The sequence below is a fragment of the Meriones unguiculatus genome, chromosome 2, assembly GCF_030254825.1.
Source record: "Meriones unguiculatus strain TT.TT164.6M chromosome 2, Bangor_MerUng_6.1, whole genome shotgun sequence".
NCBI lineage: Eukaryota > Metazoa > Chordata > Mammalia > Rodentia > Muridae > Meriones > Meriones unguiculatus.
The window spans coordinates 70,471,610-70,499,386 of NC_083350.1; the positions used below are offsets into that span (position 1 = coordinate 70,471,610).

The following is a 27,777-nucleotide window of genomic DNA, read 5'->3' on the forward strand; positions in this document are numbered from 1 at the left end:
AGAACCTTTTTCAATAGGGGTGTCCTTGCCTAGTCCTTCTACACTTCCTCTTTGTCATTGTGTTTTTTTTGTTTGTTGTTAGACGTCAGCTATTTCATCTGTGCATTGTACAGTTCATTTAAGAACATGTATGATGTAATTTGTAACTTTCCAGGGATACTGATCAAGGCTCTCCCTAATCTAAGCGCACATCTTCTCAGGTTTCATCTATCGTATTTGCTTTTCATATTTAAAATGATTAACCTCCGTGGGCTGACTTTAATGAAGGAGGGAGCACCTGGCCAGCCCGTGACCCCACACCCATGCATTGTGTTGGCTTCTTCTGCAGTTCATCATCACCCACTCATCAAACTGTGCCCAGACAGGATGTTACAGGGTACTTACTTTGCTCACCAGTAACACCTGCCCAAACCTTAAGATCCCTGGTGTCCTATAACTACAATAGATTGCCCTTGAAATGAACAGACAAGTGTATGAGAAGTTGAATATGTTTTGAGTTCTGTTACTCGTAGCTCAATCATTACCTTGATCATTTACAAGCCAACCATTTTGAAATTCATGAGGAGACAGCTAATTCTAACTTTTGTATGTTGTTCTAACATATAAAAATGAAAGTAAAACTTCCAAGTCTTTGACGAAGACTGAATTGTCTTAATTAGAAAACTGGAATAAGGTAGCACATAAAACTCTATAACTGTTTCTATTGATGATCATAAAGACAAAGGCAAACACTCCAGTTTTGGTTTTGGTTTTGGTTCTGGTTGACTTCTCCCTATCAAAATCCCATGGTTAAAATTCAGAAAATAAACAACATGGAGCAAATTGTTCTTTAAATGTTTGCTACATATGTATTCAAATAGCACCAGCAAAGTAGAATTAATTACAGAATTGCAAGTATTTCGAGTCATTAAGGTTCATTATTTTACATAACCATAATTAAATTTCAGAATTAAGAATCTGTTAATGGAATGTATTGTGTAAAATAAACCAAAAGGAAAGTATCTATAAAAGGATTGAAAATCAGTAATAAAATTTTGATTGTGTTATATATTTAATAACCTGGAAATCAAAAGGATAGGTTGATGCTACTTTAACTGGATAAGAACCTACCCTTAAGGGACCAGCAGCACCAGAGATTACAGAGAAACTGTGAAAGCTTTTCAGTTACAAAGAAATAATGCAGTGGAATATTACATAGTCTTTGAAAAGGATGCAATGGCTGTTTGCTAGGAGAAAACATTAGAAAGATATTCAGGCCAGATTAGCTTAGTGACTGTATCGTGTGGCTAAAACAACATAGTTTCTCAAAGATGACCACGGATACCAACCCCTAGGGCTATGGAGAGGGATGTTTTAAACATGCAATGACTCTTCCTGTCCCTGAATAGCCTTCAGATTTAAAAACTGAGGTGTGAATTCCCTGTGTACACTTAATTTTCCACATCATTTCCCATTGTCTTCATGGTCATTTCAGATACTACTCTTTGACAGAGAGAAGTCAAGCAAAAGAAAAAAAAAAAAAGAAAAGAAAGAAAGGAAGGAAAAAGAAAAGAACAAAAAAGGAAAGAAAGAGCCCAATGGCATGTTTGCCCTTTTGTTTTTGTTCATCAGAACAAACGTCTCTAACTAGAGTATCTTTATTTAACAAAAGGATATTTTACATACAATACAGCTGGCATTAGGCCTGGGCTCTGTCCACAAAGAGCAATGTTGCAGTCACAAAGCTCTGTATGTGGCTAAAGTCAGTTAAACACTGTGTGCTTCGCACTAGGCCACACCTGGAGAATAGGTGGCCTTCTGCTACTTCATCTAACCCTCATCTCAGAGTTGGGCTAGTTCCATCTCAGGAGAAGAACCATAGCAGCTTTTGCATGTCTGTGCTCAGTATGCCTTCACTACTGTAGAAGCATGGTGATCACATGTTGAATCCTGTCAATCATTAAGTGCCTCTATTTTCTGGTTGCTTTTGCAGTTGAGGGCACATGCAGTGGACATCAATGGTAATCAAGTGGAGAACCCCATTGACATTGTCATCAATGTTATTGACATGAATGATAACAGACCTGAGTTTCTGCACCAGGTTTGGAATGGATCTGTTCCAGAGGGATCAAAGCCTGGTAAGTTAGAACAATAATGTCATCATGACTTGAGGAAACATTGTATGAAAGCTGTTGAGTAGCCTATTTGATAGAATGCTCGCCAAGCAAACACAAGGTCCAGGGTTTGCCCTCTAATATTTACTGCATAAGAAGTGGGCCTGCAGCTCAGTATCCAAGTGGGTTCCCTAGTAAGGGGAAGAAGGACTGCCTCTGACATGAACTCAGTGGCTGGCTCTTTGATCACCTCCCCCTGATGGGGGAGCAGCCCTGCCAGGCCACAGAGGAGGATAGTACAGCCAGTTCTGATAAGACCAAATAAGCTAGGGTCAGATGGAAGGGGAGGAGGACCTCCCCTCTCCGTAGACTGAGGGAGGGGCATGGGAGGGAGTTAAGGGAGGGAGGGTTGGATTGGGAGGGGATGAGAGAGGGGGCTACAACTAGGATACAAAGTGAATAAACTGTAATTAATTAAAAAAAAAAACAGAAGAAAAAAAAGAAGTGGGCCTGCCATGGTGTCCCACACCTACAGTCCATGTGGTTGAGGGGTTTAAGCAGTAGTATCAGAAATTCAGGGTTATCTCCAGCTACATGTTGGGTTCAAGGCCAATCTGGGCTACCAGGTATCCTGCCTCAAGACAAGAAAAGAATGTTTATAACTGACACTTTATTGTAGCTATAAGAAAAGGAAAAATCTTGTATGCCTTTTAATGTACCTGTCATTCATGATGCTTTTGGAGCCAAAGGAAGCAACTTAGGGAAGAATTGATTGAAGAGTGAAAACAACAAAATACCCTTACATCCCACCTGATTTTTGCCTTGTTTGAAGGAGCCCACAGAATCTACAGTAGCCTTCCCTTGCTTTGAAGTTGACATGGTGAGAGAGAGAGAGATGCTTGAGAGAGGCTTTCAGTGTTCAGAGTACAGGTTCCCTCACAGGAGACGGAGCAGTGGCAAGATCCAACATTAAGCCTTAAAGCTACCAGGTGTTCCTGTTACCAGGCAGTGGAGCCACAAGCATGGCCCACAGGGATGGTGACAGCTGTGACACATGGGTATTTCCTTCCAGAGTGTCCCTGCCACGTGTCCTTCAAGGCCCTCTTCCAGCCACATAAGGAGAATGGCCTGGCTTTGAGGCAGCACTCGCAGAAAGCCTCTTGCCCCTGTGAAGTGGCATTTGACTGATGTTCCAGATTCTTGCACTGAAAACACTAAGGACTTCAGTCACAGAATACCTAGGCCAGAGAGGACTATTTAGTCTGAAAGCCTAGCAGACCAGGTGAGGCGCTCAGTCAGGAAAGGAATGAAAAAGTAAATGTTTGTCCAGCTTTCCTGGGGAGATTTGGTGTTTGAGCGATTTAATTAGTCTGTTTTATAAAATATCACTATTTAAAACTGCACTTCATAGTAGCTGGCCCTCTCCACCAATGTCTGTAGCTCTCAAGTGTATCAGCTAATGTGTGGGAAGAAGCAATTCTGCCTTAATCTCTAGGCCCCAGTGGTCTCTGTATCCTCAGAGAAGAAGAGAGCAGGGTGTGGGGAGCATCGACAGGAGTGGGGCGCCACAGAGGGGACTCTGTCCTCCGTGCCTCCTTCAGACACATTTTCAGACAAGTTGTCCCCCACTCTTAAACATTTTAAAATACTGTAAAATGAGAACCCATGAAATAGATCCTTACTAAAATGGATCTTCTGTGGGCTGGGAAGATGGCTCAGCAATTTTAGGAACAGGCTACCAAGCCCAAGGACCGGAGTTCAATCCTTGGAATTCACTTGGTAAAAAGAAAGAACTGATTCCCGCAAGTTGTCCTCTGATTTTCACATGCATACTATGAAACACACACACACAGAGAGAGAGAGAGAGAGAGAGAGAGAGAGAAATAGACTTCATGCAAATATTCTACAATATAAATAAACTTTAGGCATTTTAACTACAGACATTTTGTTAAGTATCATTTTGCTATCTGTTTAGTTGTTTCAAACTTGACATAATACACAGTTTCACAAGCCTTGCTAGAAATAAGCCATTCAGGCTCTATTTGCTGTACATCTGACCATGACTTTCCAGTTAAGCCTCCCATGAATGAAAGCAAGGAAAGCTGCCCCCAGGGTAGACTTCCTGTGCTTTGGAAGCACCCTCATGGCCAGGGCTAGAGTGTGTGACGGATGCTCTTGACTCACGCAGTGCCTTCAGCATTGTGACTCCGGGTTCTGAGACTCGAAGCCGGGCTTGAACAACTGGTTAATGCTGCGGTGTCAGCTTAGCAGGAGCTGTGTGTTCCCCTCTGCCCTGGTCCCGACCACAGTGGTAACAGGAGAGTTCCCTCACTGTAGGACCTTCGGGTTTATGAGGGGAGAGAAGGGGAAACCAATGAACTTTCATCTAGAAAATAACATTTCTAAAATAAGCAAGGTGCAGAGAAGCTGCTTGGTCAGTTGAAATACCCTGTTGAAAGGAACAAGTTCTGGAAAGACTTTTGAACAATACAACTAAGCCGTGGCCAATTCTGGGGTGAAGGGCAAGTGACAGTTTCCTAAATGGCTGGGGTAAACCAGGGCTCTCAGTGTTCTAGAAGACTGAGGCAGAACGTTTTCCGATCCAGTTGTTTAATAGATCTCACAAGAGAAACTAGTCTGAACAATAAGTGCGGTTCTTAGCATCTGCTTGGACTTACTGCTTTCTGGATTTAGTTTTTAAGATACTCAGTGGGTTAAAGTCCCCAGGCAAGAGACAGTGTTCTTCCTATCTTGGAGGAAGTAATGATAAGTGGTGCCAAGTCTCTACCCAGTGTGGCAGGGCAGTTCTGCCTGGCATGCTTCCTTTTAACCCGAGGCAGTGGAATGGGCCCTGCCCTTCACAGGCTCACTGTCAGAAACTGGCTCGGGCACTGGGGAGAAGGACTCTCAGCAAGCCCCATAAAATGCTACTGTGGAGCCAAAGGAGGACTGCACAGTCATAAAATACATTCGCATCTGTATTTCGTGTGGTTTGCATTTCATATAAATTACAATTGGGCGTGGGCCCTTTGGGAATCATAGAGTTCATTTGTTTTCTAAGTGTGGGAAAAGTCGAGTCTACAAATAACTGTATTTTGTAGTTTCTATTTACATCTAAATTATGATTGTTGTTCTTATGTGTGTGGGCTTGGGGACATGAACATGCATGCGAAGGCTAGTGGGAATTACTCTTCAAGAACAGCCTATATTCGTTTTTTTTTTTTTTTTTTTTTTTTTTTTTTTTTTTTTGGTTTTGGCATCAGTTAGGCTAAGCTGGATTGGCTTCACAGTGAGCCCTAGGAATTTACCTGTGTCCATCTCCATAGAACTGCGATTGTAAGGATATAAATTCTTTTCTTTTCTTCATTTCCTTTTGACATGGTTCTGGGCATTGAACTTGAATAACAAACATGTTACTGCCCATTTGATTATTTTTAAAATACTTTTTGTTTGAAACACTTAAAACATTTTTGTTGTGAAAGTGAAAATGAGGCATGTCAACATCGTGAAGACCTCTGATTTCAGGAGCTCGGACACGAAGGGTGACCTTCCGCCTTCTCTGTCCACTCTCTAGGGACGTATGTGATGACAGTCACTGCGATTGATGCAGATGACCCAAATGCCCTGAATGGGATGCTGAGGTACAGGATCCTGTCCCAGGCTCCCAGCACCCCTTCACCCAACATGTTTACAATCAACAACGAGACTGGGGATATCATCACTGTGGCAGCTGGCCTGGACCGCGAGGTAAGCAGTCCCAAAACTGTCTTGAAAGTGTGGGTAGTCTTATAGTCAACTCTCAATGGATTTAAACTCTCATTCACGCTCATTTCCATTCAGGTCAGTGTAGGAGTTTTCAGAGAAGTTAATATTGTAAATGATGTGTGTATATGGTACTAATTAATGTTAGCTTCAGTGATATTTGACTAAGTTAAGCCAAGACTCTCCTGTTTCCAATTTTTACAGTTCTTAAGATTCCTGTTTTTCTTCATAGTCAGTGGTTTTTTGGGGGAACTAAGTTAGACATCATGGTCAGGTAATGTGCATATAAACTCATTTTTGAGAGACTACAAATAAGGCATATGTGATTGGGTCTTTGGCGCTTCTGTGAACTGCCTGACGGATGTTGTGCAAGGAAATCATTATCTTGCTCCTTTACTACAAGAGAATTCACTTTCTAAGTCTGAACACTGCTACTGTGTTAATTTTGGTATTGAGCATTTAAAGTTGGTAAGTGAAGAATCACACTTCTGGGATAAAAGCTTGTTGAAACTGAAACACTGATGGCAATAAACACCACCACGTAGCCTCACAGTGTGAGAGAATGTGGTGCTTTGGCAAAGAACCGGATGGATGTGCAGTCCTTAGCACTGCTGCTCTTGCTCTTGAGATCCCATCTGAAAGGACCTTTGGAGCCTGTTTTTCTAGACATCGGACCTTCCATTCTCAAGCCTCCTTGTACTTTCTTCTGGCTCCCCTCAGCAGAGAAATTATATCCACCGTGATGTAGATTACCAAGAAGGATTTGAGAAGTTGGTTTTTGATGCTCTCTCTCCTACAGTAATATGCACGTGAATTAAATTAAAGACAACGCTGCTGTTGTAGTTACTTAAATATACACTATAATCAAGTAACAGAACCAGTCAGGATAAGTTCATTTATGTCTGAGAAGTCTACTTAGAAGTTACATATCCAGTGAGGGAAGATGTGCCTAGTCCTGTACCACTTGATGTACCAGGATGGGTGGTACTCTTGGGGGGTGGGGGTCTCCCCTTCTCTAAGGATAAGGGGATAAGGACGAGGCATGAAGCTGGGACTGGAAGGAGAGGATGGAGGGGGCCTATGATCAGGCTGTAAAGTGAATTTAAAAATTGAAATTAAAAAATATAAAAGTTAAAAAATAAGAAGTTAGAAATGACATGCGACTTATAGCCATTGACTTTCACTGTTGGTAGCTCTTTCTCTAAAGTAATTTTGCATCCAAACATGTTTGGAAATCCAAAGATGTATTTAGTTTTCGCAGTACTTTCAAAGTTCAGGGGAATGGAGAAATGGCCCCAATGGATAAATATGTTCTCAGGGCTAGCATGATGAGCTGAGTTTGAATCTCCAAATCTACATTAAAAGAGGATCATTGCCAGGTGCCTCTAAACGCAGCACTGTTTGGGAGCAAAGACCAGAGAACCACTGGGGCTTTCTGGCTGCCAGTCTAGCACCAGGTTCTGTGAGAGAGACACTGTTTGAAAAGGGTACAATAGAGAGTAATAGAGCAGGACACGTGACATCCTCCTATGATATCTAGACAGGGACGAACATGTCTACAACACACGTGTACAGCATACATACTCGAGAAAGAGAAAACAAACAGAGAGAGTTCATTCATAGTCCGAGTCTTTCCCCCCTCTTCCCCTGTACTATGAAACGCTATTTTTACATACCCATAAACACAATATGAATACTATGCTTTGTATGAGATTACAGAGTGTTTTTCAGTATTCTCTCTCTAGGGTAAGACTGAGCATAACAAGAAGATTTAATGCAGGTTGCAACTGTAATATTTCTCCTTCCACTCACACCGTTCTTATGAGATGTGAAAGTCCGGGCATCGCTCAGGTTCTCCCCAAGATTCCTCTCGTATTTAATCTGGCTGTTTCATGGCAAGAAAGAGGCATAAAGAATTGAAGACAGTTTTCCTTATGCAGACCAACCATGTTTAAAAATCAGAGAGACTATATTTAGCCTACAGGATAAAAGCCTGAAGTGGGGTGTAATTGTCGTTAAGTATACCCTGCAGTTCACAGGCAAACCATCCACCACCCTTGATAACACTAATGCAGAAGTGGATGGGAAGCTATGGGATCATGGGTTAGATACGATATGAGGAATCACTTCTTGACAGTGGAATTATTAAAAATCAACAATGAGTTACCAGAGGAAATTATGGAAAGCCTTCCATTTTCTGAAAGTCATTTCACCACGAAAAAAAAAAATACATCTATCTTGGATGGTTTATGGTAATTCTGCCTGAGGCCAGGCATAAATTACTTTGACTTTTTATGCAGTCTTGAATTCCTTTATTTCTATTAAAATTCACAGTTTCCTTTTTGTAGAAAGTAATTTTCACTATCATTCTCTCAGGACGTATGACACCTTTCAATGATGGAGCCTCTAACTGTCACCTTTTAATTTTTCTTTTAATCTGCAGTTTAAAAAAAAAAAAAGTCTGTTCTTTAGGGTCTTGAAATCTAAAGCCATCGCCCCTCACCTGTCATCATTTTGGCTTCCCCACCCCCATTCCCAACTCCTTGCTACATTATCTCCTCGTGGCTGTTCCTTCCTTTTCAGTCTTCTCTGGTCTTTTCTCTTCATGTCTAACCTCTGCCCTTTCTGGATTATTGATAGCAGTTACTTTTCTCACTTCCATGGCAAAATCAAGTTGAGGGAGGGAGGAAAAGAAAGAGGAATGGGCAAACAGTGGGTTTGTTTTGGCTCATAGTTCAAGGGGATGCTACAACCCATTATGGTGAAGAAAGCATGGTGACAGGGGCAGGAGGCTGATGGTACAGCCTTCCACAGCCAGGAAGCCGAGATGAAACAGAAGCAGGTCCAGGCTCTAAAGCCTTGAGCTCCACCTCCAGTGACCTACTGCCTCCAGCAAGGCTCCACACCTTAAAAATGTCCCACAGTCTTCTCAAACAGTGCCACCAGCTGGGGACCAGTTGTTCAGACACGTGAGTGTACAGGAGGGCACTTAACATTGAAAGCACAACACTTCTCACAGCTTCGCTCCCAGGATTGAATTTGGGGTTCGGCTTCATGTGAGCTGTAGGGCCTTCTTTAACCTATAACTCCCACCTCCACATCTGTAACATAAATATCATGAAAGGGTTGGAAAGATACTGTAGCACAGTGCATGAAGCATGCAGTGAACACGGTGCCCCGTGAATCCTTGTAGCCATTTTTTTTTTTCAATGCAGTTTATTCAGGAACATTGAACAATCTTCGGACCCCGGGGAAAGCCAGCCCACAGCTTAAATAGCCTCTGGGTAGCCAACCCAGGCGTGCCACGGGGGCAATGCAGATAGGTCCACATACATGGAAGCAAGCCAGATCCTCGGCCTTAGCCAAATGTGGAGTTGTTCGTGACAGAGAGCACTCACCATCGGGAAGGTGGAAGGCAGAAACCAGCTCCATCTTTAAGGCATAGCATTCCGCAGCTCTCTACAGTTCCCCCTTTTTGTTTTAGACGCATCAGGCAAGAGTAGAGGTCTGATCTCTGATATTAGAAATAAATTGGGACTTTGTACAGATGTTCATTTAGGTGTCATCCACCCAAAGAGCATCAGACCCGTCCAATACCTTTTTCTCAGAGGCGGGACCTGGGGCATCAACCCGCATTTTTTTTTACATTGACACATTTGGCAGTCCCTTTTACTGATTGAGCATTGTCCATTATTTTAATTCCACAGCGTTATGCTTTCCTGGCAGAGAAATACCAATGCTTGCTGTTTCTTAGGCCAAATACATCTTATGCTTTTGCTCTGGACTCCTTGTTGGTCCTGACATGCAATCTCTTATTTGCTATGAACTTCTGCAGCTCCATTCATAACCTGCAAACATGCTGAGTCTCCTCATTGGTAAAATTGCTTATCACACCTCCTGGAATGGAGACAAAGTTTTCTTTTTTTCTTTTATTTTTATTTTGGCATCTCAGACCCTTTAAGACTTGGCCCCAGTGCCTTCTTGGCCTAAGCCCTCCAGAATTTCTTTCTTTCTACGTTGAAATATTGGTGCCCATCGCTCATACAACCATATGCAATTCCTTGTAAAAATAGTTTTATATTCTATTCCAGTGTGTACATATGTGTTGAGGGGGGTGCGGAAACAATTGTAGTACAAACAGACATAAAAGTTAGGAACGGTGGTAGAAATGTGTTCTAGGGCACTTTCCCAAAGACCCAAAACAGTTCTACCTCGAGGAATTTCAGAGGTCGAATAGTTGAGTTTCAAGCCATTTGACTGTCAGGCCCAGAAAGAAGGAAAGACTGTTGTTCAAGGCCGGCGTTTCTCAAGCATGCACTAGCAACACTTGGAACCCGTTCTTGAGTAGGGTCTGTCCTGTGGGTGTCCCACGAAATCTTTAGCCAGTGCTCATTATGTGCCAGTGATACTGCCCGAGTTGTTACATTGGTCTTTTTTTGGGCAGAATTATTGGTGTAGGTAGAAGAGATGACATATCCATGGAAGAGCTACGATGGTATGGAACAGAGATACAGGAGGTATTGGAATAACTGATCACAAGCAGTTCTGCTATAAAATGCACAAGTTACTGAGAGGTGGGTTAGAAATAAGCAATAAGAGAAAAGAGCTTCTATCGCCTGCAACAGGAAATGAGGAAAGGTTTGGGTTCCTGCATCCAGCGAAGCACTGTCAGGGCGGGAAGCCCTACACCCAGGAATTTGAAATGTCACCCATCAGTGTCAGACAATCATGATTAAGTCAGCAAGGTCCTCTGCTCTGTCCAGTTGCTGAAATCGTAAGCTACCACAGCTCTCATTTTCTACCATGGCAGTTGAACATGGAGGCCATGTTACTTATTAAGTGGGTGCTTTCAATTTTACTAGACATAGTAGTTAAGATGTAACAGTGCCTTTTTTACGTGCTGACTTTTTGTGGTGGTTGAGACGGGGTCTTACTATGAGGCCCAGGCTGGCCTTGAATTCATTTTATAACCCTGATTGTTCTGGAACTAATAGCAATGCTTGTGTCTCAAGCATCCAAGGCCTGGGATGGCTGGAGTACACCACTTGACCCAACTAAATGTTCTTGTAAAGCTTAAGGATTTCAAAACTAACTTGAAGCAATAGGAAATTTCAAAGATTAGCAATTGATCCCAACGTCTCAGCTCAATCCAAAATTGTATGTACTGTACTTGCATAGAAAACTTGAATTTTTTATTCAGCTGTAATAGCGACACAAATAACATTTCAAAAGTCATCATATTTTTAAAATGCCACTTAAATTTCTGTGCATGAGTGTTTAGCCTGTATGCCTACCTGCGCACCACATGCATGCCTGGTACCTTCAGAGACCAGAAGAGGGCGTCAGTTAACCAGGAACTAGAGTTACAGACGGTTGTGAGCTACCATGTGGGGGTGAAGATTTGAACTGAGGTCCTATGGAACAGTAGCCAATGCTGCTGAACTTTCTCAGCCCCAGTCATAGTACATTTCTATTTTCCATAGTTTTCAGTTGGGAAGCTGATCGAATGTGGACCCCAATTAGTTTTCTCAGTAACCCTGAAAGGATGAAACTGAATGACCATCTATAAAGGTTTATCTTTTAATTAAAATATTATGTCATTTCCGCCTTCCCTTTCCTCCCTTCAAACCCTGGCTTCTTCCCACCTCATGCCTCAAATCGATGGCCTCTTTATATGTTTTCGTTACATATCTAAACACAAATACAACCTGTTGAGTCTAGTACTGTTACTTGTGTGTATATGATTTCAGGGTTGACCACTTTGTATTGAGGAACCAATTAAGGGCCTCATCCTTGGGAGATACTTGTGTTCTCTCTCTCTCTCTCTCTCTCTCTCTCTCTCTCTCTCTCTCTCTCTCTCTCTGTCTCTCTCTCTCTCTCTCTCTAGCAGCCTTCTAGCAACCCCATAGTTGAATGGATCAGACCCCAGGAGATTTTCCCTGAAGGGATAGTGTTGAGAAGGAAAGTCATTGAGGAGCCATACAGTCCACCCTGGAGTGTAATGAAATTTTGTGGATTGCAATAATCTTAAAATGGTTCATTCTGCATTATATATTTGCAGGTTTTTTTTCTAATTAAAAAAGTATGGTATATTCTTTTTTAGGAAGAGAACTAAAGTAAATATCTGTTAGAGATTGGCACTTAATCAACCGGACAGTATTTAAACTCCTGTGTGTGAGGCTGGCTTTCCATCGCATTTCTTTCTGCTCCTTGCCCTTCCCTCTCATAACTACATCAAAAGCCACAATTTGTGCCTCTTTCTTCCAAGCTGCAGGACTCCCTTAGGAATGGCCGTATCTAATGCCGGCTATATTTAGAACCAGGGGACTGCGCTTTACAGTGACACTTGTTTTGTTTAGAAGAAAAGAGTTTTGTTGTTCAGAATGGAGTAGCATTTAGGAATATGATCCTTTTTATTCTATGCCAAGTTTCACAGAGAGTCCAAGTGACATTAGGTAGTGTTTTGGGTTAGGTTTTCCACAAATAAAATGCTGTCAGCTGGCAGTATAGATTTCCAGGATAATCTCGACTTTCGCTAAACATGCATTCCAGGTCCTTGTTAAAATAGCCAATCTCTACTTTTGAAGTAATGGGTCCTTGCCAGATACGAATCACCTGCATGTAAACGTGACCATGTCTATATCTGTGATAGGGTGGTGCTGAAGACAGTAGACACTGTGTATTAGGTGTTAGCGCTGATCCACTCATTATTTACATATTCACTTAAACACCTATTGTGTTCCAGGATTAGTAATTTGAATGTATACCTTTTGATTGAATTTGTATTTAAAATATTTTTAGTTTTATGTGTCTGAATGCTTTCTTTGTATGAAAGTTTATGCACTGCGTACATGCCTGGTGCCCACAGAAGTCAGAAGAGGATATTCAAACCCCTTGAGCTGGAGTTAGAGATGTTTTGGATAAACATGTGGACAGCAAACCCTAGTTCTCTGTAAGGCCAGCAAGTGCTCTCAACCACCAAGCCATCTCTCCAACCTCAAATTTTGCTCACTTTTTAAAGACTATATAGAGCTCTTATGTAATTTTGAATAGTTAGTACTAATGATGAATGGGGGAAATGTTGTTTTCAAGTAATTATAACAGTATATGTAGTAGTAGAAATATATATATATATATAATATTAAAGGAAGGCAGACTTACCTTGTGAATTTTTGGATAGCTCATGTTTCCTCCTTTCTTGGCTTCCTCATTGTCTTTACTGTCCTACCTACTTGGAAACTAACATGCAAGGTACCAGCCTTGAATACTTATTGGCAATCTTGTAGCAAAAGGGAAAGGTTGAAGCCAGATGGAGGCCTCAGCTCAAGCATGAATTTCACACATCTGCAATGTGTTCAGTGCATTCCTTCTTAAGAGTCAAAGTGAATATACACAGTTAAGTCTCCCCAGACAAGGCCCAGACCTGTGCTTCCTGGGTTAAAGTAAACTCCACGTGGGAAATTGCAAGTCATGTTAATCAGAATGAAGGATGCTGAGCATTCCATGGGTAATAAAGAGCCCTGTGCTGAACAACTGTTATGTCTTCTTGAGGAATTAGCGTCATTTAACTTGTTATTTTTATGTCTTTTTAGAAAGTGCAGCAGTATACGTTAATAATTCAAGCCACAGACATGGAAGGCAATCCCACTTATGGCCTTTCAAACACAGCCACAGCCGTCATCACAGTGACAGATGTCAATGACAATCCTCCAGAGTTTACTGCCATGACGGTGAGTACAACCTGTCACTCAAAGAACTTCAGCATCATGGTCCATTTAGAAGAAATTGTCTTATGAATAATTAATATGTTAAATAGAAATGGAACTTGTTGGCCCTGATGGTGGAATGGCCACTGACTCGGATGTTTCCGTGACATGGGCTTTAAAACGGACATCCGAATGCTGTACTTCCTCATCACCCCCCAGTTACTGTTAAAGGAGTTGAAATACTCTGCCTGCAGTGCTTCAGATGCCTGAAATCCATGCCTGATTTGTGTTACTTTTCCAGCATGTAATTACCTAGATCCCAAGTCACATTATTTCCTATATGTAAGTCTTTTCTCTGGACCCCACATTAATCACACTGATACTCGCAAATGGATGCTAATTTTAATACTAATGAAACTGCAGCATAAATGTAAGAGAAAAAAAAAAATTCTGGGTGGCTGAAAAATGTTCCATCTTTTTTTTTTTTTAAGTCAGACATAAACTGGGTAATTACCAGCATTACCTATCTTCTTGTTTAGTGTAGATCATAAAAATTTAATAGGGTGGTAAAATTAGGGCAGTGTGGCCATCAGGCGGCTTGTCCTTCAGTGAGCTGCATCTCACCTTAGACTGAGGTTTGTCTTTCTTGCAGTTCTACGGCGAAGTCCCTGAGAACAGGGTGGATGTCATCGTGGCCAACCTGACTGTCACCGACAAAGACCAGCCCCATACGCCAGCCTGGAACGCAGTGTACAGAATCAGTGGTGGAGACCCTACGGGGAGGTTTGCCATCCAGACAGACCCCAACAGCAACGATGGACTTGTCACTGTGATAAAAGTAAGTGTCTCTTGGACCACAAACCTCAGACAGCTACTACGCAGGCACCAGCCCATGCCCTCTCCTGTTACTTTGCTGTAGAATAGTGGGACCTTTTTGTTTTAAATACCTCCCAAGTCTGGAATTCCTGACAGTATAGTGGATTGTGTGTTACTGTTTAATTTATGTCGAAATTGAGGACAACATAAATTCTCTCCCATTATCACCACAATTAAAATCAATTTGGACAGATTTACCATTCTAAAGACCTGGGGTCTTCAGCAAAGCTAAATGAATGTAGCTGATGGCCTTTCATTTCCTGTGGGGTTGACAACTGGTTGATAGTTGGAGCACTTGCCTAGCATACAGCAAGTTCTAAATTCCTTCCCCATCATGACAGTGGGAGGCATAAGAGAGGGGAGAGGGCGATGCAATGCTTATGATTCCACAGAGTTTGGCCAGATAGTGAGGGGGTAGGAGAGGAAGGGAGAGGGAAAGAGGGGAGCGATAGCTATTAACCTCATGGAGTTTGGGCAGATAGTAAGTGAATCAAAAGACAAAAGAAAAAAAATCACAGAAGTAAAATGGAACGAGTAGGTGGGAGAGCCTACATTTTATAAATATTTTACATTTACACGGCTATTTTAAAGTGCTATTTTCATGGCTCTAAGAAACTAGATTTTTAGTGTAGCTGTCCATGGTGGCTCACACTCTGAATCCCAGCAAAGGCAGGCTGATCTCTGAGTTCCAGGACAGCCAGGGCTACACAAGAGAAACCTTGTCTTAAAAAACACAAACAAACAAAAGGACCAAAACTAGTTTACTGATATTTAATTGTCAAAAGAAAGAAACAGAACGATGTGGTGGCGGGCTCAAAGAGCAAGCTCGTCTGTAGCAACAAACATAGCTGTCGTGTAAAAGCCTTTCCAATGAACATCCTTCCACCTAAACGCTCGACTGCGTGAATCCACGTGTCTGCCATTCAGAGAAATCGCAGTGAAAAGTGCTCCTTGCCAGGAATCTGTGTCCACCTGAGGGGAAGGTACGGGGGCTGGAAATCTGGACACAGAGGGAATAGTAAACAAAGGTGCCAGCCCCAGCACTGAACTTCCTGAGTTTGCATCTCAGCTGGGCTCTTGAAAGCTGTGTGCCCATAACCACTTACTTAGTGCTGGTGGAAGTAGGGCTTGAGTACAGCCTCCAAGTAGTTGCATACTTGTGAAGGACAAGTGAGATTGATACACAAGAAAGGACTAAAACTGCACATACATCACTATGGTATGTAAATGTACATTAGGGGCATTTCATGCTTTCAACATATTATAGCCTTACTACTTTTTCCTGCTTATTTAAACATACTTGAGGTGAGCATGCGGAATCGAAGCTCCTGAATAAGAGAATACTGCCGTGGATTAGATGGCGTAGATGCTACTGTGTTGCTATGTTTTTCTTGTGACCTTCAGCTATTGGTCAATCTTAGACTACCAATGGTAACATGGAAACACCTTCTGACCTTCCCTGCTACTGCCAAACATACTGTACTCCATTACTAATTGACCAAAGGAAATTCAGAGTGAAACTCCTACAGCAAAATTCAGGGAGACTCTGGCAGTTAATATGCATATACAGGGTTATTTGTGCATTGCATTAATCATCTAGAATTTTCTCATGTGGGAGTTTTAAAAACCTGCAAAAAGTCACAGTTATTATGGGAGATAGCCTGGTTTTCAATTTGCTAAATGAAGAGGGGGAAAAAAAAGAAGTATAAATCTACCTATAGAACATTCATTTTAAGTGTGTGCAGACACACTTCACTCAATAATGTATATTTTAACTTATGAAAGATACTTTTTATTTTGCATTGAATGATTGATAGATTGAAGATCTCTTTGAGGTGGCTGGGGGTGTGAGTGCCAAGGCACACGTGTGGATGTCAGGACAACCTGTGAGAATTAGCTCTCTTCACAGCCCCATGGTTATCAAATTCAGGTCAGACACGCTTGGTACCAAGTACCTCTGCCTGCTGACCTATCTTATAAGCCCAGAAAGACACTTTTAAATTGGATAAGATTTTAGCCTCATTTAAAAAAATTATAAAGTATTTTTCAACTCTACAGTATTTTAAAATTATATATTTTATGTATAGCTTTTATGTATAGTTTATATTTTATATAAAGTTTTTTGGTTTGGTTTTAAATTCATTCCTGACGTGTAAAATTTTCCTAGATGAGAGGTAGACTTTTCCCAATGTTTGAGATTATAAATCCTTGTGTTTTTACCTGTCCTTACATTATTTAGGCTTTGGTTTTCAGTGCTGACTTAAAAAAAAAAAAAAAAAAAAAAAAAAAAAGAAAGAAAGAAATTTCTATAGACATCTAAATAAATGAGTCCATGCAACAATCACATGCAGTTCTGAAGAAACATAAATCTCTCTGTCAGGATGTGTTTCAATGAGACAGTCCTGCATACTTTCCAGAAATTAAGGAAGAACTTTTTTGCTACACTGAAGTGTAAAACTTAATGTTTTGGAAACAAGACTCACAGACAGATGAATGGCAGAATGCAAATAATCTTAATGGCAGAATGAAAAAATAAGCTTTCCATGTTTTTTTGTTTTTTGTTGTTTTTTTTTTTCTCTTTCAGCCAATTGACTTTGAAACGAATAGGATGTTTGTCCTTACTGTTGCTGCAGAAAACCAAGTGCCGTTAGCCAAGGGGATTCAGCACCCGCCTCAGTCGACAGCAACTGTGTCTGTTACAGTTATTGATGTCAATGAAAACCCCTATTTTGCCCCAAATCCTAAAATCATTCGCCAAGAAGAAGGCCTCCATGCAGGTACCATGCTGACCACACTCACTGCTCAGGACCCTGATCGATACATGCAACAGAGTATCAGGTATGGAACACACTGTGGCGTCATAATTGGATTCTGCCCTGTGTCCTGTGTGGAAGTTATTAAATTTCCCCGGTAATAAACATCCATTACAGCCAAAAGTAAGTCATATTAGAATATAAAAATGCAGTGTTTGTTTACACTGTAAGAGTAAAGTGCATGTATTAAATATACCCCTATTTCCTTCCCCTCTGTCTCCTCCTCCTACAGTTACATCTTCCCCCCAGCTTCAATACTCTGTTTTGTAACCACTGAGTTGAGTCGGCTGTATCTGTATGTGCACACGGGTATAGGGTCATCTATAGAACATTAGGAACCTGCCTAGACTGCATTCCTAAAGAAAACCGATGAGTGAACTCGAACATTGCCATGCCTTACAAAAAAAAAAATTTAAAAAAAAAAAAACATTCCATATTTCCTCAGATTAAAAAAATATTATTCTACAAAACTAGGCATCTTCAGTTCTCAGCACCCATAGAAAGGTAGAATGGAGGAACATGTTTTCCAAAAATAAAATAATAATTCTTTGGTGTGTTTTCTTCTTAGGATATCCGTGACTTTATTAGCTTAAAAAATACTAAGACTGGATCTATCCATACATTAATAGAAGAAAACAAACTTCCTCCCTCTGTCGTTTTTTTTTAATTTATTTAATTTTATTTTTTTATGTGCATCGGTGAAAAGGTGTCAGATCCCTTGGAACTGGAGTTACAGACAATTGTGAGCTGCCATGTGGGTGCTGGGAATTGAACTCAGGTCCTTTGGAAGAACAGATAGTGCTCTTAAACACTGAGCCATCTCTCCAGGCCCTTCCCTCTGTCTTTTCCATTAAAATTATTAATTATTTAGCTTGTGCTTTTATATCAAACATATCAAAAAGCAACAGTGAGTCAACAGGGAACCTTCAGGAAATTATGAGCTCTCTCCTCTCCACATGTCCAGGAAGATGAGAACTCTTGACAGAGTGAAACTGGACAGCTAATGATATTTACCCCCTACCTGTGCAACAAACTTATAGGATGTTTTTCCAAGGGCTGTCAGCCTCAGCAAACCTAGTTTATTGTGAGATGGGAATGGGCGACTGTCAGGGTGTACCCCATTTCAACTGTTCTCTGTAGTAGCTGAAGATAATTTAAAAATTAATTCATAATTTATTTAAGTGCTTTCAGAACGGCTGCTAACAGATAACTGATTCCCCAGCTCTCCGCACATAGAAATCAGGATGGTTGAAGGGCTAATTAAGAGGTGTATTAAAATCCTGTAGATGTTCCTTCTCAAAATATACCATACTGTCTCCAATCGAGGTGTTAGTTATCTGAGATTAAAAACTTCAGCCCACCTCACATTTAGAAAGGAGTTTAAGACTATGAATCTGCTGCTACAGAGGAAAGCCTGGGGTCTCTTTGAAGGATACAAATCTGGGACTTGTCCCATTTGGGGGATCCTGGTAGGAATGGAATTTTATGGATTCTCTGGTGAAGCTTCATCTCTGCCATGATAAGGTGAATAACCATTTTAGGAAGGGTTTGTGATATGAAATGTAGCTTTTGATTTCCCCAGGTTCTGTTACGATAGGGCTCCGGTTCAGAGAGTATATTTGAACCATAGCGCCTATGCTTGAATTAAAGTAGGCAAGAGCCCTGAATTGAGATCAGTTCTATCTACCTCTGCTCTCCACTGTGAGACTGTGCCTTTTGTCTTACCTGGAGACCCCTGCAGACCTTCCTATGTGTTTGCTATAATGTGGCCTTTGTATGCCTCCCAAAATCCCTGCCACAGAAATACTTTCCCATGTTAAAATTCTATTTCTGGCCATCACCTACAACCATGGAAATCGATGAAGGTTTTGCCTTTTTGTAATAAGATTATAAAATTTACACATGCTTTACTTGTTAAGTTTCTTATCAAAAATTATTTATGTCACTGTGCTTTCATTTTGCAGATACACAAAGTTATCTGATCCTGCCAATTGGCTGAAAATAGACCCTGTGAATGGGCAGATCACTACTATTGCTGTTTTGGATAGAGAATCGCCAAATGTAAAAAACAACATATATAATGCTACCTTCCTTGCTTCTGACAATGGTATGTCTGGGTTGCGCTTGCGTGTTAAAGAGAGCAGGTCCTCCTGTACTGATGTAGGAATTGAGATTTTTCTGCAGTGCCAAATTATACAGGAAGCCGATCTTTGTTCCTTTAAGGCTCCAGAATTTCGTTTTGTTTCATTTTGAAGCCCTGACTTTTCCTTCCCATTTCCCACCGACTCTATAAAATACTTCTCTGCCATCTATAAGAAGTGCTCTGGGTACACACAGCTCCTATCGTGGGCTAGCATTGTGATCATGGACCTCCTTTTTTGTTCTCCTGCCCTAACAGACAGACATTGTTGCTCTAGGAGAAGTCTAGCTTCAGTGTTCCCAGAATGTGCTTTTTTATGTACTCTTCCTGTGTCTCCTTTACTCATTCCTTCCTCCAATACTGTTCTCTAATGTATTCCTGTAACGTGCTGGAAAACTTATTCTTGCACATATGTGGAAAGTGAGTGTAGGAGCTTTGTGAAGGTGTTGGTTTTGAAACAATGTTTTGATACTTTTTTTTCCCCGTGTGAATCTCTACTGGGTCAGAGTTGGCTGAAATACATGTCTGTTCTTTTACATATCTAAAATAAGAATAACACACATAAATGCAACAGTGACAGCTTTGCTAGCTCTTCCCTATGCCCGGCCTCCAGCTCTTCTGTAGACCAGGCTGGCCTCAAACTCAGAGATCTGCCGGCCTCTGCCTCATGAACACTGTGATTAAAGGCATGCTCCAGTACTGCCCCGCATCCCAGTTCTTCTTTCTGTGGGGTTAGTATAACTAAATACAGTTTGAACTCTATTTCTTTTGTTGGTGTGAAATAAAGCTCTGATGTTATTAATGGCTATTTTTTACTTCTTTGAGTGAGATAGAATTTTCCAAATGAAGCTTTTAAAGCAATACTTCGCCCAAGCTAATACTCATGGAAATATTTTTATCATTGAATAGTTTCAAAATGGTATCACAAAAACATATATTTTTAACTGTGTTTAGTATTAAAATATGAATGTATTTGCTTATTTAAAAAATACAACCCTCAAATTGGTAGCCAAGATGTGCAGTTTAAAACATGCTGATGCGACCCACTTGCATGAAGAGCAATGTATTTGGCAACAGAACAGGGCAGTAGTTTTTATCCTTTCTAGAGTACCTCAGTTCAGTCACTTAGCGTTAGACGTCTGCGGGATCAGCCTCTGCCACAGAAGCAGTAAAGCACCAGGCCATGCCTGGTGAAGAGTTCCTGGATGTGTGCAAACATCCATTTCCTCTTCTGCTGGAACTGATAGCTCTGTTGTGTTCTGAGTTAGTCAAGTAATATGAAAGCCATGGTGAGGTAAACATCCCTCGAGCTATCAAGCAGCATGGAGGAAGAGTGGATCTGGAGGAGAGGGGAGAGGAGGATTTGAGGAACAGAGGGAGGGAAAACTGCTGTTGGGATGTAATGTATGAGAGCTATAAAAAGAGAGGGAGCAGGGAGGGAGAGAGAGGAGAGAAAGGAGGTGAGGAAGGAAAGGAGGAAAGAAAGAGCGAAGTAAGGAAGAAGAAAGGAAGAAACTTCTGAAAAGGAATAGTAAAACACTTTCTGGCACTGTTCCTGCCCTCTGACCCATTGCATTCCTTATATTCTTTTTCTTCTCTCTTCTCAGGACACCTTCTTATGCACACCTTACTAGTTTTGGGATCTTCAGCCATGCCCCTTAACTTCCTTGGATTCAGTATATATGACTGTTTCATAAAATGCATAAAAATACAAATGATATGTATATAAATGCACATACATCAACTTTTTAGATAGGTATAGATGCTATAATACAGCAAAAGCCAGACTATAAAGGGTAACATGAGCTGAAAGAGAACATTTTCTGGGTCAATGATGAGAACAGGTGTGAGGTTAGGCAGAACAGTCGTATACAGTTTTGTATACTCTACGCAAAAAAAGCCCATGGTCATGAGCAGAATGCATAGTTTTCTGCAGTTCACCTATCTAAACCTTGCTCATAGGAATATCATGAATTAGTATACAAGGAACAGCCCCATCCTTTCTTCTGTGTATTGCTGGCTGATCAATGAAACCTTTTTTTTTCTCCTCCAGGGCATGTGTTCCTAAGACAAAGCTATGGTTTTCTATTACTTTCCTGTAAATAGTTGTTACAACTGGATTTGAACTTTCAGAACTCTCCTCCATACATCTATGTGTCCTGGTTCAACATCCAGAGGCTAGGGTTCATAATCTCCTGAGCCTGTGCTACTTTCCTATTCCCCACAGTTGCTGGAGGAGTGGTGTACTCATGAGCACCGAGTGATGGACAGCTAGAACGAGGAAGGCATAAGAGCCAAGCTTAGGTCTCACAGATGGTTAAAAGCCGCTCAGGGCTGTCCTAGGAGGGAAGTAAGAAGTGAGCTTGCTCCAAAAATCATCCCTTCAGTGACAGCAACAGTGAACATTTTCCTGTACCCTACAGTGACAGGGACAAGAGGCTTCAAAACCGTCACCACTTTTGAGATTGCACTGAGGCACTGTTGCCCTCACCTGTGACTGTTCTCTTCTTTTAGGAATTCCTCCTATGAGCGGAACGGGAACACTGCAAATCTATTTACTTGATATCAATGACAACGCCCCTCAGGTGTTACCTCAAGAGGCCGAGACTTGTGAAACTCCAGAACCCAATTCAATTAACATCACAGCACTTGATTATGACATCGATCCAAACGCTGGGCCATTTGCTTTTGATCTTCCTTTATCTCCAGTGACTATTAAAAGAAACTGGACCATCACCAGGCTTAATGGTAAGAACAGATTAATTGTTTGAATAGATGTATAGTGGAGGAACTTTGAACCCTGATATGGGGAATTAATTTTATATACTTTATAATCTTCTCATTAAATATATTTTAAATGCTATTTAAGGTTTAAATGAGATATTAAAAGCTCCTGAAACCCAAAACAACTTTTTACAATAGTGCGTAATTTTGATTTGTTTAATGCGTTACAGTTAGGTAGGAAATCATTCATTTTGGAAGTAGTTGACTTTTTTTTTTTTCTTAAATCTTAAAACATTTTTTTTTCTTTTTTCTCTCTTTTCTGGATAGGTGATTTTGCTCAACTCAACTTAAAGATAAAGTTTTTGGAAGCTGGTATCTATGAAGTTCCCATCATTATCACAGATTCAGGAAATCCCCCCAAGTCCAACATCTCCATCCTGCGTGTGAAAGTTTGCCAGTGTGACTCCAATGGAGACTGCACAGATGTGGACAGGATCGTGGGTGCAGGGCTTGGCACGGGTGCCATCATTGCTATTCTACTTTGCATCATAATCCTGCTGAGTGAGTACTTTGTCTTGGAGGATGCGATTCCTTCTGCTTCTAGGATGCTCAGCCAGGGACCGTCTCAAAATAACTGAGCAAGCCTGTTGGATGGCTGAGCATCGTAGGGGGCAGCCAGGGTCCCTTTAGCCTAAAAATAACACCAAGCATCACCTAGTGCACTAATGCATTTGCAGCCAGTCCTGGATTGTGTTCCCATGCCTTCTCAACCATTTTGTGTGCTGGCTCCCGGGGGCCACAGGCAGCCCCTTCCACATAAAAGTGTTATACTATCCTGAGTCCGAGCACTTTCTTTGTGACTTGTGCATGAATTTATGGCACATAGCTGATGATTTAGGAAAATAGGTGTATTGCTTTCCTTTGCTTCCCTGCATATAAATTGCAGTTAGCAACCTGCTCCAGTCATTTAAGGATCAAGATATTTGTTTCTGAAGGGCTGCGCAAAATAGTAAGAGATTGTACTCCCCGCACAGCACACTTGATAATAGAAATGATTACACAGCTCAATAAATTGTCTGTCTTTAGCATAAGTGCAGATTAAGGAATTTCTTCTTTTCAAGATACTTTGCAGTCTTTGGTTCAGTGGAATGCAAGAAATTAACCACCGGAAAGTACTTTAGGAACCACTTCTAAGCATGCAGGTTAAAAGAATGAATTGCCTGGGCCCAGTGTTTTATTGTGGAATAGCAGCAGGACCCAGTTTATTGTGTGATCACGCTATGCACCAATCACTTCCTTGAAAATGTTGGCCATTTCTTTTATGTTTTCTCCATTTACAAGTGTTCTGGTAATTTAGAATTCTGTCCCTTTATTCTAAGCAATTACTATAGAAGCCTGAGCATTTTTTACTTCCTGTGTCGAGACTGCTTTGGCTATAATTTGAAACCTGCATGCTATACTAATAATCCACTTGCTAGATTTAGCCCTGAACAATGGCAAATGAGATCATGTATCTGGCTTTAAAAGGAGGATATTTACTTTTATGGCCAATAATAAAAATGTGCTCAAATAGGAGTCATTAAATCTTTTTGTTTCAGGATGTAAACTGATACCCTCCGATTTTAGACAGAATTTATTCCTAGATGTGTGCTCAGGGATGCATTTCATTTTCAACCAAATTGTGCCATAGATGCCAGCCTTATCAAGACAGACTTAGGGATGACAGATTCAGGCATGACAAAGTGACGCTGGCATTTTGAAGGAAAATGAATTGGCACTGATTCTCACGTCAACCTGGGAGAATTTATGGTTGCAGACCTGGCACTGAATGTGAAGGATGAAAGCCTAATATTATTGCAGTGCTCAAACTAATCCCCATGCCTTCAGGGCTGCAGCGAGGGAGGGAAGAAAATGCAGAACAGCATGACAGAGAAACACCAGCCTCTGGGGGTCAAAAACAACCCAGAATCGAATTACCCATCCTGCTCTCATTTCCTGCCCTAGCCATCTAAGCAAACACTTGTTCCCCAAGAGAAGTGCCTTTCTCTGAGAATTTGGGCGTATAATGATGACTGGCCTATGTCACACTCCCTATGTCTCACTGCTGTTGTGTGTCTTTGGAGTTTATGAAGCATTCTGTTAGGATATCGATCCTCCAATGGGCCAAGATGAAGTCAGAAACCATATAGTCAGTTCTGTAGATCGTGCCTCACAGGACAACGAGGATTACCAGCATGCCCACTGTCTTTACTCTGTGCTGTAGCAAAGCACCTCTGTGTGTGGCCGGGGTCATGTCCATGTTTGGGACCAGAGTGAACTATGCCATGAATGTGAACGATCTGTAAGTCTGGCTTTCAGAGTAAAACAGCAGCATGCGCTTTTACTCTTCTGTGCAGTCCTTGTTCTCATGTTTGTGGTGTGGATGAAACGCCGAGATAAAGAGCGCCAGGCCAAGCAGCTTTTAATTGACCCGGAAGATGACGTAAGAGATAATATATTGAAATATGATGAAGAAGGTGGAGGAGAAGAAGACCAGGTAAGCAGTGTTTCAAATCTTTAAGATTTATGTAGGAAGAAAATCATATTTTCTTCAATTATTAATCAGTTGGTATATTCTTTCCATAAAGTCACATATTTCTTGTTTCCAAAATACCAGTTATATTTGTGTTTATTTTATATGAATATCATTGATTTAGGAAGCATACAACTTGAACCCAGTTCCACTTAAATTTATACTGTTTACTTTGTGAGGTTTTTTTTTTGTCCCACTGGATATTTAAAATATAAGTAAAATTAATTTCTATATTGGGCTCTAGACATGCAAGGCTGGTATGAGAAGCAGTAAGTCTGCTTATTTTGCAAATACTTCCTAGGCAAGTTCAATATTCCAGACATGATTTAAGTCTCTGATGACATCAAAGGGGGCAGAGCCAGCAAATATTTGCCTCTAAAAGTCTTAACATTATTGAGAAAAACTTGCATTTAGAGACCACATCTACTTCATTTATTTATCTACGATGTCTATCTTGGTCCCTGGCTTGTAGCAATTGCTCAACAGATGTCAAAATTCCCCTCTTGCTATTAAATAATGTTTGCTTTTGTTAGCCATGTACATGCAAAGCTTGTATACACCACACCAAGAGTGAGAATGAGTAAGTGGTACGTGAAAAGCATGGAATTTGCTTTGCTCGAAATCAACCTTCTAGACATTCTCGGAGCAGTTTTAAGAGTTCTGTACTGCATGTCAGACATTAGGCCACGTACACCGACTATCTCGCTCAAACCTTTGAAACCTGCAATTCTCCTGAGAACGTCTCCACTTTTGAAGATGGCAAAATGAGTGTTAGCTGGAGTCTAAGGTAATTGTGCACCAGGCAGGTCACACGTGTAGGATTTGAATCTGCGTCTGTCTTTTGCCAAAGCCTACATTCAGCCACCCATACACATAATTCATCTCGAACTAATCGGGAATGTAAGGGTTCATCCCTGAGAAGTCACGGCGGGTGTTTCATCAGTGCATGTGGTACTGCAGTCATGCCAGTTCTACTTCTGACACCTGTGTCAGAGAGAGTGGTCTGAAAAGAGCTTGGCATTCTTGGGGTTTGTATTGGCGATAAATAGTTTGCTGCCATGAGAGCCTTTGGCAGTGGCTCATCTGTGTACCAGTTGCTTTTCTTACGAGGACCTCCATTCAACCTGTCACTTCCCAACACCTGTTTTGTGTAGCAGAGCACATTCATACCTGCTCTCCCCCTTTCACTTCTCCCTTTCACATTTCTGAAGTTGTGTGAATTGTTGTGAGCCTGTGACTGCAGGTTCTGTTCTTGATTCGTAATGTCTGAAGTCCCATTTGGGAGAGAGGCACGCTTAAAATGTCTTGAAAACTTGACTCGAGTGCGTGAAGCTGTTTTGAATACTGACTAATTAAAGAGGCTACGTAAATATACCCCAGGGCTTCTCACTTATATAAATGTATTTAGGTTTTAAAATTCACATGTGACTTAACTCTTAATTAATCTACCTCTCACTTACCGATCACATCCTCTCCTAAGCCTGCTTTCATGATTGGGCTTCTCTTATCACGGTTTATCATTTTCTCTCTGTGTGTTGGTGTGCGTGTGTGTGTGTGTGTGTGTGTGTGTGTGTGTGTGTGTGTGTGTGTGATGCATGCGCGTGAGTGTGTAGGTGTGCACACCCTTACTCACACATGAATGAAGCCAGAGAGGTGGACACCAAGTCGTGTGTCTTCTGTTGTTCTCTGCCATTCTGCTTTGAGACAGAATCTCACACTGACCCAGAAGCCTGGCTTCAGATGGGCTGCCTGGCCCGTGAGGTTCCAGGGCTTACCTGTCTCTGGCCTCCAGTGCTGACATTACCTGCCTGGCTTTATCTTTTGAATGCCAGAGATTTTGAACCATACTTGCATAACAAGTGCTCTTACCGACGGAGCCTTCTCTCCAGCTTGGAGACTGTACACTCTGGAAGTGTAAACCTAAAACCACCTCAGCAAAGCTTCTGGAGAAAAATAATGGTAGTAACTGAAAGGTGTTGTATAAAATTGGAGGTTCAGGGGCAGGATGCAATATCCTCAGCATTGCAGCACGTAAACCAGGGACTCAGAGTCAGCTTCCTGAATCTTTCCTCCTTTTTATATAAATTCCTCCAAGAAGCTGCTCTGGGTTCTGTCCCAGTTCATAAAGGAAAGATGTGTTTCTTTGGTTGGCTTCATCTATTTTGGTTGATGCTTTCAGACCCAGTAGCAAAATTGCCTTTTTATGCGGAGGGAGTGGAAAATGCACAGCAGAAATGCCCCAGCCTCTACAAAGCTGAAACACTTAAGATCCAATTCCTGATCAAGGTCCAGTTTACTGCCAAAGTCATTTAGGCAAGCAGTTGTCCCCAGGGAAAACTGTCATTCTCCGTGTGTTTGGGAGTAGAATGACACCTGACAAATTTAAATAAAACCTAAATGAGACATTTAACTTGATGCTGATATGTGCCTTCGGGGTTCATAAAGCATTCTACGAAGGCTTTAAAATATCACCCTAAGTGTTTAGTGTCTTTCTTCTATGAACTCTGTTGTTCTCTGGCTCTTACAAACTTCCGGCTCTGAATCCGCTTTCCCACTAGCCTGAGAACTGTTCTGGAACTTTGTTTGCTTTGTGCTCTGTGGTTGATTTCCTTGATTCATACATGTCTAAACTGTGGTATCTTGGAAGCTTCTTGGTTCTTTGGTGGTATTTGAGTGTCTGTCAAAAGTCCCTGGTCCTTCTATTGCCATTTGCCAGAGCAGTCCCTATTGTTAGCATTTACCTTAGTAACAAAATGAAATACTTACATAGGAATACTAGACTGTCTGCCCCTGCTTTATTTATTTGTTTTTTTGAATCAATCAGTCTTCTGCATCACCACAGTTGCTACCTTTGTCTTGCGAGATTTGTAACAGACATCTTGTCTCAGGTTTAACATCTTCACCCTAGCTTGAGCAGTTGTGAAATCTAAGTTTCTTTCTTGCTCCCACTTCAGCAGTATTGCATGGCTTGTTTGATGAGCGCCTTTGTGTTCTAAATAGAGGCCCAATGGAAGGAGTTGGCGGGAACAAGGCCCTTCAGCCTACAAATCCTCTCTTGGAGAGTGGTTTCCCTCCAAGGCCAGATGATTTG

At 41.3% G+C, this 27,777-nt stretch overlaps 1 protein-coding gene across 1 annotated transcript in view; it reads left to right on the plus strand.

Moving 5' to 3' along the window:
• Positions 1-27,777, plus strand: part of Cdh2 (cadherin 2) — a 225,541-nt gene that overhangs the window by 167,689 nt on the left and 30,075 nt on the right. Inside the window, exons 6-14 of the mRNA XM_060377646.1 lie at positions 1,973-2,117; positions 5,668-5,840; positions 13,448-13,585; positions 14,214-14,399; positions 17,022-17,275; positions 19,215-19,357; positions 21,905-22,138; positions 22,442-22,675; positions 24,511-24,650. Of these exons, the coding sequence (XP_060233629.1) occupies positions 1,973-2,117; positions 5,668-5,840; positions 13,448-13,585; positions 14,214-14,399; positions 17,022-17,275; positions 19,215-19,357; positions 21,905-22,138; positions 22,442-22,675; positions 24,511-24,650 (1,647 nt within the window). The remainder of the gene's footprint in view (positions 1-1,972; positions 2,118-5,667; positions 5,841-13,447; positions 13,586-14,213; positions 14,400-17,021; positions 17,276-19,214; positions 19,358-21,904; positions 22,139-22,441; positions 22,676-24,510; positions 24,651-27,777) is intronic.